Here is a 14,823-nt window from a genome sequence, read left to right on the forward strand (position 1 = left end):
AAAAGAAAACCGAGGAAGAAACATCAGCATCGCATCGCGATGTGAATGATCAAGCCTCAGACGGGTGTGCCTGAGGCGCCAGTGAAAATGGTGGTAACGCATCGAAACCATGCTGTGCGTGTACTCGATCGAAACGTGAAAATCCCAAAGCCATCAGTTGGCGGATATCGCTTCGTAAACCAGAATTTTGCCGCGCATCTAGTAGCCGAAGGAAACGAAGTTGAAAGTTCGTAGTATAGACATTTACGGATGTGCGGCTGTAGTCGTGCGAAAGGGAACCCGATAATGTACAAGTTCATCTCCTCTTTCATCATTACGGTTGGGTCCTTTTCGTTGGCGGATCAGCCGTCCTCAGTGGCTTGAGGCCTGAGCACCGTTATCTGCCTGTACAGTTAGTTCGCCGAGGTCATTCGTGCAGACGATTTGAAACTCACGTGAGTTGTACATGCTCTGGTTCGGCTGGCCGTAAGGAGACTGAGGTTGGTAGTTGGCCGAGTACATGTGGGAGCCATTGTACTCGGGAAGAGGCTGCTGCGCGACACCTCCAGCGGACGGGGGCGCAGGGTACTGCGAAGGCTGGTATCCGATGGGCGGCAACTGGACCTGACGACCGGGCGCGTATGCAGATGCTGACGATGAGCCGTCAGGTGCGGACTGAGGATCACCTGAACCGTTCTGGGCAGCGGCCTGAGCAGCGGCTGCAGCTTGACGCTGACGTTCGTCCTCGGCCTTGCGAGCTGCCTCCTCCTCCTTCTTGCGTTGCTTCCATTCCTTGCGGATTTCCTTGAACTCTGTTGCCCAAAATGTTAGCCTCCGTGCATTGCGACAAAGGTGCCTTGGCGCGGGTCTCGTAGGTTTGTCGCGGACACTAGGCCATGTGCATGGCACTGGATCAAACAAGCTAAGAATCACGGCTCGCTAAACTGCGGGATGTACGACGCTAGTCCCGCGTACCGCTTGGCAGCGCAAACGCGAACGCGATTTTGACAAAGTCCGCAACCAACGACTCGGGATCCAAATTGTGCTGCAACACGTACCTTCGGGTGTTCTCTTCTGTCCATGAGACTGCATTGTGACATGTGCGTTGAGATGGTTCAATGTGCCGTAAGCCTTCTCGCAGCCATTCCAACCACACTTGTACATGCGCTCAATCTCCTCATATCGTCGACGGGGTCGCTTATGCTGCTGGGCACCGGGGATCGGAACGAAAGAGTATACCTGGTTGCCAAACTGTTACGTCAGTACACTGGTTCCTCCATTGGACGAGAATACGCGCGTGTGCCAGCCTTCGACCCTGCACTAACGGCCGTGCTGCCTGGTTAGTTGTGAAGCCCCCCCTCTTTGGACGGTTGCCTCACGGATTCTGCAGCGCAAAGCACTGCTCGGATGAGTTGCCGTAAAAAGAGTCCTCTGAGGAGCGCAAACTCTTCCTCTCGACGTGCTGGCACACCTGAAATTCATCGCCTGCTAGCTTCACTTACCTGGCTGGGTCGTCCCTGGGGAGGGGCAGAGCTCGGTGTCGGAGGGAAGACGTGACTTGCGGGAGTCAGGGGACCGGCGCTGTGTTGGCCGTAGCCGGTCCAATCGGGACGGGGTTGGTAGGCGGGATGCTGGTAGGAGTGCGACATGTCTCCCGGGGGAGGACCGTAGGGAGAGTGTTGTCCGTACGCGTAAGTAGGACTCGGCGCCGCTATCGACGGATCTATGGGTACATCGTGGTCAGACTTGGCCAGAGGGACCTGATGGTTACGGCCATCTTGCTGGGGCAAAGACGGACTGCTTGCTTGTTGCGCCATGCCTCCGCTGCCACCGTTGTGGTTGCTAGCAGGATGGTATGATCGCTGAATGTGTTCAGGGAAGGATCCTGACCGCGCAGAAGGCGGGTAGACGCTGTACTCGGAGGTGGGCGTCGCTGAGGTAGAGTAGTTGCTGGGGCGAACCTCTTGTTGGGTCGCGTATTGCGCAGCAGATGCGTGATCTGCAGATGAACCTTCAGAACGGGTGTCGCCGCAGTTGCTTGGGTAAGGCGAAGGCAAACCTGACTGCGAGTACTCGGTAGCACTGCGTTCCATAGAGGTGCTGAGCGAGGTCAGGAGCGAGCTGATGGCAGCGGCTTCTGGGCGAGAACCTCCAAGCTGTGGCGAGCCTGAAGAGAGCAGTGATGCGTGGTTGTCAACGAACTGGTGTTGCGTTGGGACCAAGAACATGCTACAGTTCGAGGAACGTCTTGGGTCGCAAAGATTGGCCGGAGAGTCCTTAGTTCTCAAGCCAACGGGTAGATGGTTCGCAGGTTCGTGGTAGGCTGTTCCTTTTCTTTTCTTTCCGGATGCAAGAGCGGTCGATGGGATGGCTCAGGAAGCGGTCTTTCAAGTAGCGGTAGCGGATTGAGCTTGCACTTGAAGAATGAAAAGAAGGATAATGGAAGAAGTAGTAGTAGTAGACGACTGATGCCGGGAGCGAAGTGAGACTTGAGGCGGCGCGACGATGGTGTATAAAGATGGCGGCCAAGATAGCGCGGGCCACCCAAGGGCTCGGGTTTATGGTTAAATGGGGATGTGATGACAACAAAGTCGCTAGCCACGGCCCTGAGCGAGGATCTCTCAAAGTGGCAAGGATAGCGTTGTCTTTGCCAGATCACGGAAAGGACGCCTCTTTTTTTTTTCTTCCCTCTGGCTCTTACTCGCTTTGGCTGAGAAAGAGGTTGACGGTATTGCCTGGGGAGAGCGACACTAAAATAGTGCGCTAAGTAGTAATGGATGGGCTGGGCTCTCCGCTTGAGTTCAGGCCGAGCGAGTCCTTAGCGTCTGGATCGGAGATAGGGCAGGGGTGGGAAGGCCCACGAGCTGGGTGTGTGTATGGAACCTGGACCAAAGGCGGCGAACAGTGCCGTAGGCGTATGAGAGAGTAGGTACTCCGTACACCGAGGAGAGGGAGACTAGAGGTTGAGTGGGGTTGGCGAGAAGGATGGGATGTCGAAGGGTTCCTCTTTGCGTATAGCGTAGGGTGTGCCTCTTCTTTGATCGGGGTTGGCGTGTGTCTGGATTTGGCCTGGTGTAGAGGTCGGGACCTGACTTGACGAGATGGCAGATGGGAGTCCCGAGAAAGCAACTGACTCTTGTCTGATCTGGCTTGCGGGATGCAGGAGACTGTGGGATGCAGGTGCTGCAACGCAGAAGAAGCGACTGAGCGCCGTGCTGCAGTGCGGAGGGTGGTGATGAGTTGGGTGATGCGTTGGTTGGTGCAGGAGCAGTGCTCACTCACACGCAGCAGAGAGCGAGAAGAATCTGGTACAGCCAGCACAGCTTTCGACAGGCTGGGCGAACGAGGTAAGGTACCTAGTGTCGTGTCGGGTGATAGAGGTGTAGGTAGGTAGGAATACTCCGTAGACTGTATGTACGGTAGCCAGTTGGGTAGTGGGTGCTGATGCTTCGATGCTCGTGCGGTAGGGGGGCGTGGTTGACCTTGACCTTGGCCTTGGTACGAAAGTAGGTACGTAGTGTACGGATACTGGAAGGCAAGGTGGGTGGGTGAGTGGGCTGGTGGGCACGAGTAGTGGCGGAGGGTGGATGCTCCTTCCTCTGGTCTTTTCCGACTTTACTCGACTTGACGACGTCGACGAGTGAGGTACGTGCTCGTGCTGCCGCTGCCGCTGCCGAATGCTGGAAGCAAAGAGCGTGCGTGCGTGTGTGCGTGTGTCTTGCGTAGTGCGGTTTCCCCGTGGTGCTAGTAAGAGGAAAGAAAAGTAGCGCGGGCGGAGCGTGTGTGTGTGTGTGGTTGTTGTGTGTAGTGAGATGAAAGAAGAGCGAGATGAAGATGGGGTAAATTTTTTTTGTTGTTGTCGAGTGAGTCTCTCTCTCTTCTCTCTCTTCGATTCTTCTGGCGCGTCTGGTCTTTCTTTCTTTCTCTCTTTCTCCTTCTCGCTCAGCTCGGTGAAGCACCAGTGTGTGGGAAATGTGAAGGGGGAAGGCGAAGCTAAGGAAGGGGGTAAGGGGGTAAACCCAATGAAGGTTTATGACGAGGGGAGTTCGATCTTAGCGCCGTTCCCGGGAGGAAGACGAATTTAATACTTGCGACGGAAGAGGGATAGGAAGAATGGGGTAAGCTTGAGGAAGAGGAGAGGAAATAATGGAGCGCCTGAGTGACGGGTCAGCGCGAGGGCTGATTTGCAGCAGGTGGAGACGCGTCGACGGGCCTGTGAGTGTGCGGTGCGGTGGGCAAGGATGCGTTGGAGAGTGGAAGGATGAAGGGTGAACTGTGAAGGGGGTGAAGACTGAAGTGAAGGGGTGAGTGAAAATGATGGATGAGTGTGAGTGAGTGAGTGAGGTGGAAGGGTGAAATCCCGGGAGACAGACACACCTCCAGACTCTCCAGCCTCCAGCCTCCAGGTCCAAGTTGTGGTTGTGGTTGTGGTTGTGGTTGCCTTTTCCAAGGTTGTTGCTGATGCCCTGCCCAATTGGCAATGCTTACACCACAACCTAGAGGCCAGAGCAGAGGGGCTACCTTCCTCTGTATCTTGTCTACGTATAAGGAATGAGATATCTACGGTGTGCGGAAGTATCAGGGAGCAGATTGAGCAGTCGGGGCAGCAATTATTGGGATACCTAGGAAATGGGGAATTGACGATGAGACTGCTCCGAAATGTAACTGGGCAGACGACCGAGTCCGGGGGAGTGCGAGCAGTGATTGGTGAATTGGCACAATATGGTCATGGAAAACACACACCCAAAACTTCAGAAGACGAGCCGATCAAGCAACAGGAGGGGAAGGGGGCAGCGCGTTTTTTTTTTTTCTTCCTTCTTTGGCAGAATTTGCCCTCTCAGTCCCTCCTCTGACTTTCCCCGTCTCCGTAATCAACCAATTCTCTTTCTTTTCTTTCCTTTCCTTTACAAATATCCAATTACAGATAGAAAGATGAACAAGAGGTGTGAGCCTGTGAGGAGTATGGACTCAGGAGAAGAAGGAGCGGAGACCAGGAGGTACGTATCCTCCGAGGTACAGACGTAGTCGACAGTTGTATCGTCGTCGTCAGTGAGTCGTCGTCGTCCCTCGTCTTCGAGGTATGTGAGTTGATAGGTGACTGCGGCCGTGGAAGATGGGAGGACGCGCCCTGTGAAGGTGGGTGTGAAAGAAGGCTGCAGTCCCAGGGACACGGTGTAGACGTCGGTACGTATCAACATCCCTGTCGCAAAAGTTTGGAGACTGGAATTATCCTCCCAAAGTGGATAGAAGACGGGTAAGAATCGTCCATGTGCGACTCCTCTGTCTCCCACAGGGCTACCTGTGTCCGGACCAGGGGGTGAGGTAAAAAGGTAAGGGTGAGGTTCAGACTTCTGTGCTCGCTTTGCAGGGATATACATCTCGTGCCTTCCTAGGAACTTTCCTTACTGCTAAAAGCATCCTGGCTGTATTCGTCCGAAGGAGGAAGACTGGAAGAGTGTCTCTCGGTACGTAACTGCGTACTGTTGGCTTCCAATTCTTTCTGCGGTACGGAGTACGTACCTACATGCCTGCCTGCGACCTGCCGCCTGCCTCCCCCCTCCTTCTATCGCAGTCGACATCTACTACGTAGGTATGTATTCCTATGGACATTCGAACATGAATTGGACAGCAGAACGTGCGGGGAGCAACCACCGAGCATCTAGTATACAAAGGTAACTGGCCATCATATGAGCTGACAGGTGGCAGATGAGGTGGCAGATGGCGGTTGCTTCTCCGAGGCCTTTGACTGCAGCGTCTGAAGATTGGTGTCGGCGCGGGCGCTGGCAATCTTACGCTACGGATACCGGGTACAGGAGATGAATAATAGTGGTGACGATGATGATGATGATGATGCTGATGGGGCATGATGAAAGTGCGTTTCGCAGCTAAACCACCTGGGGACGCATGCCCTCTGCGCACTAACTCACTAGCTGAGGATCCCTTAGCTTGGCGACGCCGCTTTCTGGATGCCGGGACTAGCCAAAAGTACGGTGGCTTGTCTGAATGACTTGAGACCTTGGCTGTGCGTATGGCGTCGCTTCTTCTTTCACTGCTTGCTTCCCGTTTTCTTGGTCAGCACCTTGATACTAACCCAGTCTTGCCATGCCTCATTTTCCATTGGACAACGCTCGACTCTCGACCGGAACGGGTGAAACGATTGAATCAATGAAATGACCAAACCTCCTTTCTTGTCTAGACTCTAGAGCCTGGAGACTAGACTCCAATGACTCTAGATAATTGGCAACAGCCTAGAGATTACTTGTCGCGTCGCGTGTCAGATTGATATTGCCCATCCACGGGATCGATGAAGCTGCCTGCCGTTGAACTGGCTGGAACGTGCGCCTTCCTTGCACTTATTTTGCTCGTCGTCTTAATCATCTTTGGTACTCCAAGCCTCCTGGGATGCTCGCAGGTGCCGGGAAATTTGCTAATGCCCTTGGAATTCTATGCACGTAATGCTTATCGCCCATCAAAGAAGGAATGAGAACTGTCATATAATAATGACATTATTCAACCTAGAATTGACAAGATGCCGAGTCCAGGGTGTGGCCTGTGGAAAACCGAAAACCGAAAGCTCCGATGAGAAAGATGACTTAGCTCCCGTGACCTATGTCTCGTTGACAGTAAGGAGTGTCGAGCCGTCAACTGCTTGCTTGATTCAGGTCAATGTCTATGAGAATCGCACAATGGCATTCGGTGTTGTTCCCGGCTCTCAGTACGCGACGGAGTCTGCCGAAAGGAGTTGATTAAAGGATTCCACTGGAAAGAGCAAAAAGCTTCTTTTCGTTGCCCCCAACTTGGTCGCTACCTAGACCTAAAGATCGGGACCCCTTCCCGAGAGCTATTGCAGCTGCCCGGTGCCGGATCCGCCGTCTTGACTCGCGAGCAGGGGTCGACGAGAAATATACAAACAAAGAATTACGGCGTAAGAGAGGTCGATTACGGAAAGACGCCTGGTTAGAGAGTCTTGTACCTAACGTAACGTACTGACTTCTGTACTCACCGAGCATTTATCCAGGATGCCGTGTGTATATGGAACTGGATGGGTCGACGATGACTTGTTCCGTGATGCAGCGATCGGTGTGGATTTGACTGGTATTTGAATTTCCATTTCTCAATGGAGGAATGATGGTTGAGACCGCCCCTCCCCTTTCACGACGCCACACCAAATGCTTGGAGAGATTGATGGTTGGTGCCGGATGGCCTATTGGGGCCGAGGATAGAAAGCGCATTCGGGCCTGATCCTAGTCTTTTCGAGGACGTGAGTACTTCGCACTCCGTACGCAGTCATGATTGCTGTGCAATATTCTATTTCACAGCAGACGAAGGGCTGGTTAACAGCAAAGGCAGCGGTCGTGGTCGCGCAGGCTTGCCCAGCGAGCAAAGCTGCGTCGCTAGCAGCAGCGGACCGTCGACCACCGCAGTTGAGAAAGCAGAGACTCGGGGAGCCACGAGAGCGTGGCAGCCAGCGAGCAGGGCCCCAACCATGAGACCCAAGAGCCCTTGTTCCCTGCTCAACCTTTGGGATTTTCACGGTCGAGGTTCCCAGCGGATGGGAATCAAATAGCTGTGGCGGCGAAAGGGGGGCGTGTGGCCGGTGAAGGGCGTGGCAAGCCATCTGACTGGCTGACATGATATCCGCAGCACGCACTCCCAAGACATGCTGTCCGCGGTACGGCACAGCCAGTCTCCAGAACACGACGACATGCCGAGCTGGATGCTGCACGACCTGCTCCTGCACCTCCGGATGCGTGGCACTCCCTCCAGACGGCAAATTCCAAGGCTTGGATATGGTCTTAGCCATGATTTCGAGCAAGGCCAAAACCTGCGTAATGCCCATTGCTCCTGAAAGCATGCCAAGGCGCAAAACGAGTAGGTATGCCCTCGTGTGTCTTGTATCTCGCACAGTCACCCAAAGGAAGCACTGTTATGGGGGTTGGTTGTGGTAGGCACACATGGAATCGACCATCTGCAAGCGCTCCAGGATGCGTTGATCTTGATCATGCGTATGGATAGCGCCAGGGAGAGGAGGACAAGCCGACGACGGCTGCTGAGCCCGGGTCTCGCATAGGCAACCTGGAGTTTGGAAAAGGGCAGCGGGTAAGTTTCTCGCTACAGAGCTTGGTAAGTGTAGGCACACCCATACGGCACATCACACATGGATGGGGAAGAAGGAGATAGAGCCAGAATAGGATACTGACAGCCGCGCCGCGGAACAGGAGCGCGGGCTGAAATGAGAGTGCGGTGTGTAGTAGGTAGGTGTACAATTGCGAGACCATACGGATCGACGTACCTTTGGTAGGCCATAGGCGTAGGCAGACAACGTGCGCAACTGATGGTAACGTGTGCCTCGGTACCAGGCAAACAGCGCTCAAGCTGAAAGTCGAGTCTCTGGTGGGAGGAGATCAGGGCAGGTCGAGGCACCAACAAGCAAGGTCCAGGGCCGGAAGATCGCGGCCGCGGAGCTGAGAGAAGCGGCACCGTGGGTTGAAATTTTTCCTTTCCCCTGGTCGTGGACGTGGTCCTTGTGGCATTGTGGACTCTGTGGCCCTGTGGTGTGTGTGCGTGTGGTGTGCATTTGGTGCCCACAGCTGGCTTGGGGTTCCCTGACGTTGGGTTCTGGGACTCTGGGAGCAGCCGCTGACGGTCTTTGGTGGGCGGCGTTGCCTACATGCCCTGCTCGTGCTGTGGTACACCGTACCGGGAATTGAGATGCAGACAGCTGGGCGCGAGGGAAATACCGACAAGTGGGACAGAGTGACGGCGTTCGTCTACCAATACGGCCGTGGATCGTGATAAATTTTTGGGGAGCCCTGTGTCTAAGGTACGTGAGCTGACGAGCTGCAAAGCAAAGATTGTCAAGCATCCACCTCACCTCCAATTGCATCGAGCATCTGGCGCAAGGAAACAGAGAATTGGGAGCTAAGAGGAAGGGCAAAGGAAGAAAAAAAAAAAAAAAGGGCCACACCAGCGACAAGCATGTGAGGTGGGAATGTCGGATCTGGTGTGTGTTGCGGTAGGTAAGGCAGGTGGCCCGGCGGCGGCCCAGAGTGGGTATTCGCGGAGAGAGGGTATATCTCAATGTGGGGCTTGTATATGAACATGGACTTCCACTGTAAGACGCAGAGTTGCGAGGTCTCGTGAGATGCAGACTCATGGTAAGAGGGATATGTCGACTTCAGGTTGGTGCTTGGCTTTGGACTTGGGGACTTGGGAATTTGGGAAACTCGGGGGGGCATGGATGCTGGGGTCTGCGATGAGAGAAGGTAGGAACGCGAGACGGTGGGGTCTTTCCTTCTCCTCTGGATCCAAAGTGGATACCAAGAGCCTAGGCCCCAGAGAACAGAGATCTGCGCCATTTTTCTGCGCTAGCCTGATGAATGATGAAGTGGGTGGGAACTGGGAAGGAGTCCGTGACTGGGTCCACCTCCCTCTCTCTCTCTCTCTCTCTCTTTCATTTTTTCCCTCCAATTTTTTCCCCCATGCCATCAACGAACCAGGTCAAGCGATGCAAGGTGAAGATTGATGCCCCCCCTCCCCTGCACCTTGCCTCGCCTTGGCTTTGAGGGCTTGGGAGGGGGGCTGATGTGCCGACTCTTCCATCTATCACTGGCCATTCAGCTTGAGGCCCTTGTCGATCGTCAAGATGCTCAGTTATGGTTGCATTGGCATCTGCAGAAACACCGCCAGCACCTGCAAAATTGGACATCCGAATCACCAAAACCCAAACCCGACGAGATGCACACGTCCCAGCGACCCAGACAATCAGATGTCCCAAGTTGCAGATGGGAGCCTAGTGGAGATGCGTGGGGTACCTCGTTTGTGCATACATGTTCGCTGACCATGGCCAGGGACTGCACTACAGTAAGAAAACAGTACGTACGAGCACTGCTGTGTCCCGATGCCATTGTGCACTGTCGGATCCGTCATCGCGAACGCCGGGGCCGTCTCGGCACGGCAGCTGAGGAATGACAATTGCGATTGAGACTCGACTGCATCGGGCAAGGAGCAGCCGGTTGTCTGGACGCGTCCCCGTAGCTTGTCCGTGTCCTCTTCCGACGGAAAGAGAACAAAGAAAACTGAGGCCGCCTTTCATGGTGCCGGCCAAGGGGGAGACATTGAAGAGGGACTTGCCGTGTGGTGCCCGCGATCTAGACTCCGCGAGTGTGGAACCCTGACTCGGGCGGAGTTGAGGGAATGCTTGCACTGGAGTAGATCCAGATGGACGAAAACAGCATGGACGCCTCGGGGACTTCTGAGCCCGGCGCCTTGAACACAGCACTAGCCCCGGCGCCCGTGACGGGGCTCTGCTACCAGAATATTCTCCGCCCGCGACAGAGATTGTGCTACGAAGTACGGAATACATACAAGCGAGTGGATTCGGATGGGCTGTGGATTGTGGCCTGTGGTCTGTGAGCAGCGACCAAATGAAAACCGGTATTCCCTCCCTTCTCCCCCCCTGGTTCTGAGACCGTCGGTCATTTGGCACTCTCTCCTGGCCCGGTCTGGTGTTCAGCTGCTTGACTCCAGATTTAACTCCGTTTTTGCGCTGTGGTTCTATTCGTATAATTGCTGCGCGATCCTGTGCGTTTGCGCGTGAGGGCGATGGCAGCAGCATCGCACTTTGATAGAGTTTTAGAGGTTTGTATAGTCATCGAGGATCTTGCTGGCGCCTCAGTCGCGTCTCAAAGGTTATTTTGGCGCGCCGGTCCAGGGCTTGGGATCAAACGGTGGTCTAAACTCTCTGGTCTGGCGATCACTCCAAGACTATGATGCTTAGGGGTTCGGCGGTTTCCTACGCTTGATCTGTCAATTGGTGTGGAGCCCATATGGTCGTTTCCTGAGCGGTGTCTATGAACGGGACTGCGACAAGAATAGCTGCTAATGGGACGAAGGCGCAACTTATTCTTTGGTCAAGTCTCGAGGACGGAATATCGGACGTTTCCAACGGCTTGGTGGTCGACTAGGTTGAAGACGAGGGGCTCGGACTGTAGCAGAAGAAGCCACCACCGTATTTGCGATGTAGAAATCTCGTTGATCAGCAGACGTTTAGTGAACCAGCCCCCTTGAGCTGACCAAGAATGCGCCACCAAGAAACGAGCGTGAAGAGCACCCGAAAAATTCCATCCCCCACACGAGAATCACAGCCTCGTCTTGATTCTCTCTCTAGAGTCTGGAGACAAATCTCCCTGAGATGATATAGGTTGTACTCCGTAAGTCCTATTGCTTGAGACGGCACGTGTCTCCTGACACAAAGTGTCTGATGTCGAGCTTGTCCCTGTCACCCACCAGTAGTTCGGGGGCTATCTTAGCGTTTTCCCCGCAAGTTCGACTTGTCAAACGATTCCCCAAGCTAGGGCCTAGATGTACGCTGGCGCTGGTGCAGACACGAACGCTGAGGCTGGCTCATCCTGTCTCGAATTTTCCACTCACAAGGGGCGAGCGAGCGAGACGCGACGCGACGTAGTCGGGGAGGCCAGTGATGATTGAAACTGTGGAAAACCAAGACGACGGCAGCCTTGTAGGGGACGGCTGGACACAACTAGTGATGACCTCAATCTATCCGTGCCTCTCAGTGCGAACATGGAAGCTCATGTCATCTCTGCGATCCTGGAATCTGGATCTTGAGAGGTAGGCTTTCTAACTCGAGTGCGGAATTCCGATCGATTTGCCGAAATCCGTCAAGGAACCGTCACTCGCTTCGCGGCAAAGCTCGATCTGCGATGGAGTCTCAGGGGCACCATCTGGGTACTCCGTAGAGATACTCTGTAAGATGGCAGAGAACACGTACCGCGTTCTGGTAGTGATAAGTTGTCACAGATCGTGACGACGAGGTCCTTGGGAAGCCGGAGATTCGACAATCGACAATCGACACCCTGTTGGCTTCTATTTCATGAAGGGTGGGTTTCCTGGAGACTGGAGAGAGCAGAGGGTCAGACTTCGCTTGGGGAGAATAGCCTCGGGGATGAGGGCTGTTTGGTGCTAACTGGAAAGGCACCTAGCGGCATCCGCTTCCTCGATATTGGAAATGGGATTTTCCCTTCGCTTGTGCATCCCCCTGTCATCGGGCACCTCAAGGCCGGGCGACCTCGCGAGGGGACGACGGACGGACGGGCCACCCCTCCACGTCGACTTTGTCGCAGCTGAGATCTGCCGGGGGCGGATTTACCAGGAATACCGAGCCAAACGCGAGACGGGGGGAGGGGGCTTAGATGCCAGGGTTTGAAGACGGCCAGATTCGAGGTTTTCTGTATCCGTACTCCGTATTTCGTAGTGCGCGGTGCACAGCTTTGGTGAGGTCCTGGTCGAGCGCTCAGTCAGCGAAGTCAAGAGAAAGCGGGGGCAATTGGGGGTGGTAAAGATGGGAAGGGTGGCCCAGCCCTCCAGGCAACCTTTATTGAGTTCCTTGCAAGCAGCTGCAGTATCCAGCTTGCCCTGCATCCCATCCATGGGAATGCCCCCTCCCTCTCCTTTTTCCCCTCCGTACCCTCCACCATGTCAATGTCAATCACCACAGTGTGCTGCTTCCCCCGCCCTGTTTGTAAGGTCGGTAGCATGGCAGCCCACTGGCTAGTTCCCTTCTCCTTGCTTCAGAGAATTTCCAGAGGGCTGGAGCACCGGGAGACCCTGAACAGCTTCCCAGAAACCCAAGCGACTTGGTGTAGAGAGCAGGGGATGCGGTGTGAGGGCTTGTTCCTTTTCCCTCCTGGCTACCCCTCGCTTAATTGTGACAGCCTGCGACCCTGTCTGACTGCGGCGGCGAATATTCGACATTCATACCTTGCCGTCCAGGTTAATTTGCACTGCAAAGTGATAGAAAGTGGGTACCCCGTGACTCCATACCAAAGAGGCCTTCAGACTGCCAAAAGACGCATGCGGAGTCGAGAATCGGAGGAGGCGGATACTGGGCAGTTATAATGGCACAAATCAATTACACATGCCTCGGTGGAATTGAAAACAAAAGTGCGGTTATCCAAAGTTGAGGTGGGACTTTGGACAAGGAGGCATCCATACTGCGTACTGTGAGAATAAAGGTGCTGGAACTTGGAAGCGACTGCTCTTGCCGAGTAACAACGGCGATGGCGACGGTGACGGTGAAGGTGGACGGAGGACCGTGGCCTCGGCCGGAAGTGGCCGCTGGGAAGTTGTCGCGCCTGCCCTGGCAGTATCAGTGTCGTAGGTACCTGCTCTCGGTGAGCTCGCTCAAATCAAGGTGAGGGGTACTTCCACGGGCATGTAGCCGTCCATGTCTGATTGGATCAGATCATCACGTAGGTACCTTAGCTCAAGCATTTGTGCTCCGCGTACTTTCCTCAGTCCTGTGTAGGTATCACCATGGCACCTTACCTTCTATGAAGCAGGCACCTTCAACTTCGGTATGTTCCTTCCTGCCACTAAGGTAGCCTGCGCAGCATAACCACTTTGGCGCAGAGATGCCCGCACACTTTCCATGTTACTCAGTAAAGGGAGTGCCAATGCCTTCCATTCGTGCCTTCCAGCTCGAAAAGTACCTCACATACCTCCTATTTGAGATACCTTGGATTGAATGTGCCTAAGGCAGAACTCCCGTCAGCTGGCTGGTAACAACGACGAAAAGGCAAGTCACTTTTGTTCTTTCCTGTGTTCAGTTTATGCAGGAGCGGAGAAGGAGTGCTTTCCAGTCGTCTTCACGATTCTTTCCATTTGCCTTCGAATCTGAACCTTCCAGGTCCCATTTCTGCCAATGGCGGGACCTCGGAGAAATCCCGCAGTGACATTTGCATCCCGTTACTCTTGGGTCATTCTTTCCCGCCGTGCCCGCCGCCTCTCGCCCGCTTCGCCACTCGCCCAATGGAACATCCATCCTCCCGCGAGTCCTTCTACGGAGTACTGCGTATGATTACGGAGTACCTACGCACCCTCGCATGCCACGGCACCTCAACCGTGGCTTGCGCACCTCAGTCTGCCATCTCCCGACTCTCAACTCCCTGCTTGCAAATCAACAACTTAACCGCCACCTACCGTTACAATGCTTACGCCCTGCCTCTCTTCATGTTCAAATCATCGTCTACGAATACGTGCCCAGCGTTCGGCTTCGAAACCGTCCTTCCTCCCCTCCCCTCCCCCCGGTCACTGGGATGTTTGCGCTCACAGTCACACCTCTCACCGCTCACTTCACGGCCGAGTCGGTCGGCGTCCGATACGAATTTGAATGCCCCCCGGTCCTGCACGCAATTGAATGCATCACAAATGACAATCATCACAGCACAACTGCCGCCGTTGTCGCCGTTGTCGCCGCTGTCCACATGCTGCCGCCCTTGCGAGCTTGCTTGCTATCATCGCCACGCTCATCAATGATTCGAACCTCTTTTCTACCCATAACTAACACGCTACCGATCGTCCGTCCCATGTTCAGGCATGCCGAGACAGCCTTGCCCAAGTTAATGCCAATGTGGCCGCGGCTCCTACAAAAGCGCCGGCGCCAGCGCCCGCCCAGGAATCGACGCCAATGTGCTTCTTAGGGCTACTGCGTGCTCAAGAAGCTCAGGTCCCCCAATCCCCAATCTATGGGCTATACTCGAATGAACTAGGCAAATCCCGACACCCTGGTTTGGGGGGTTCACCAAGAAACGCAGCCCGCTGCTAGAGTGATCTGTCGCGAAGGTTAGGGCGTCGACAGATCTCAAGCGACCCAAACCGCTGGGATTCGACTAAGCAAGCGTTAATGCCCCAGAGGGGCACAGTGTCTGCTTCTTCTCCAAAGTTGTTGGTCGCCCACGCGAAGGAACGGGAACCAGTCCAAAACTAAACCAAACCAAAAAAGTCCAAAGGCCGTTTTCTCTCGCCCTTGACCTCGCACCTACA

General features: G+C 54.6%; 1 protein-coding gene across 1 annotated transcript; it reads right to left on the reverse strand.

Moving 5' to 3' along the window:
• Positions 1 to 351: 351 nt before the first annotated feature.
• CON7 (C2H2 finger domain transcription factor con7) lies at positions 352 to 2,207 on the reverse strand (the record flags this gene model as incomplete). The annotated part of the gene is made up of 3 exons (XM_065758234.1): positions 352 to 791; positions 1,038 to 1,218; positions 1,482 to 2,207. The coding sequence occupies 3 exons, from the start codon at positions 2,205 to 2,207 to the stop codon at positions 352 to 354; spliced, it is 1,347 nt and encodes a 448-aa protein (XP_065612989.1).
• Positions 2,208 to 14,823: the final 12,616 nt, after the last annotated feature.

Source organism: Colletotrichum fioriniae, assembly GCF_027942845.1.
Source record: "Colletotrichum fioriniae strain IMI 355084 chromosome Unknown scaffold_10, whole genome shotgun sequence".
NCBI lineage: Eukaryota > Fungi > Ascomycota > Sordariomycetes > Glomerellales > Glomerellaceae > Colletotrichum > Colletotrichum fioriniae.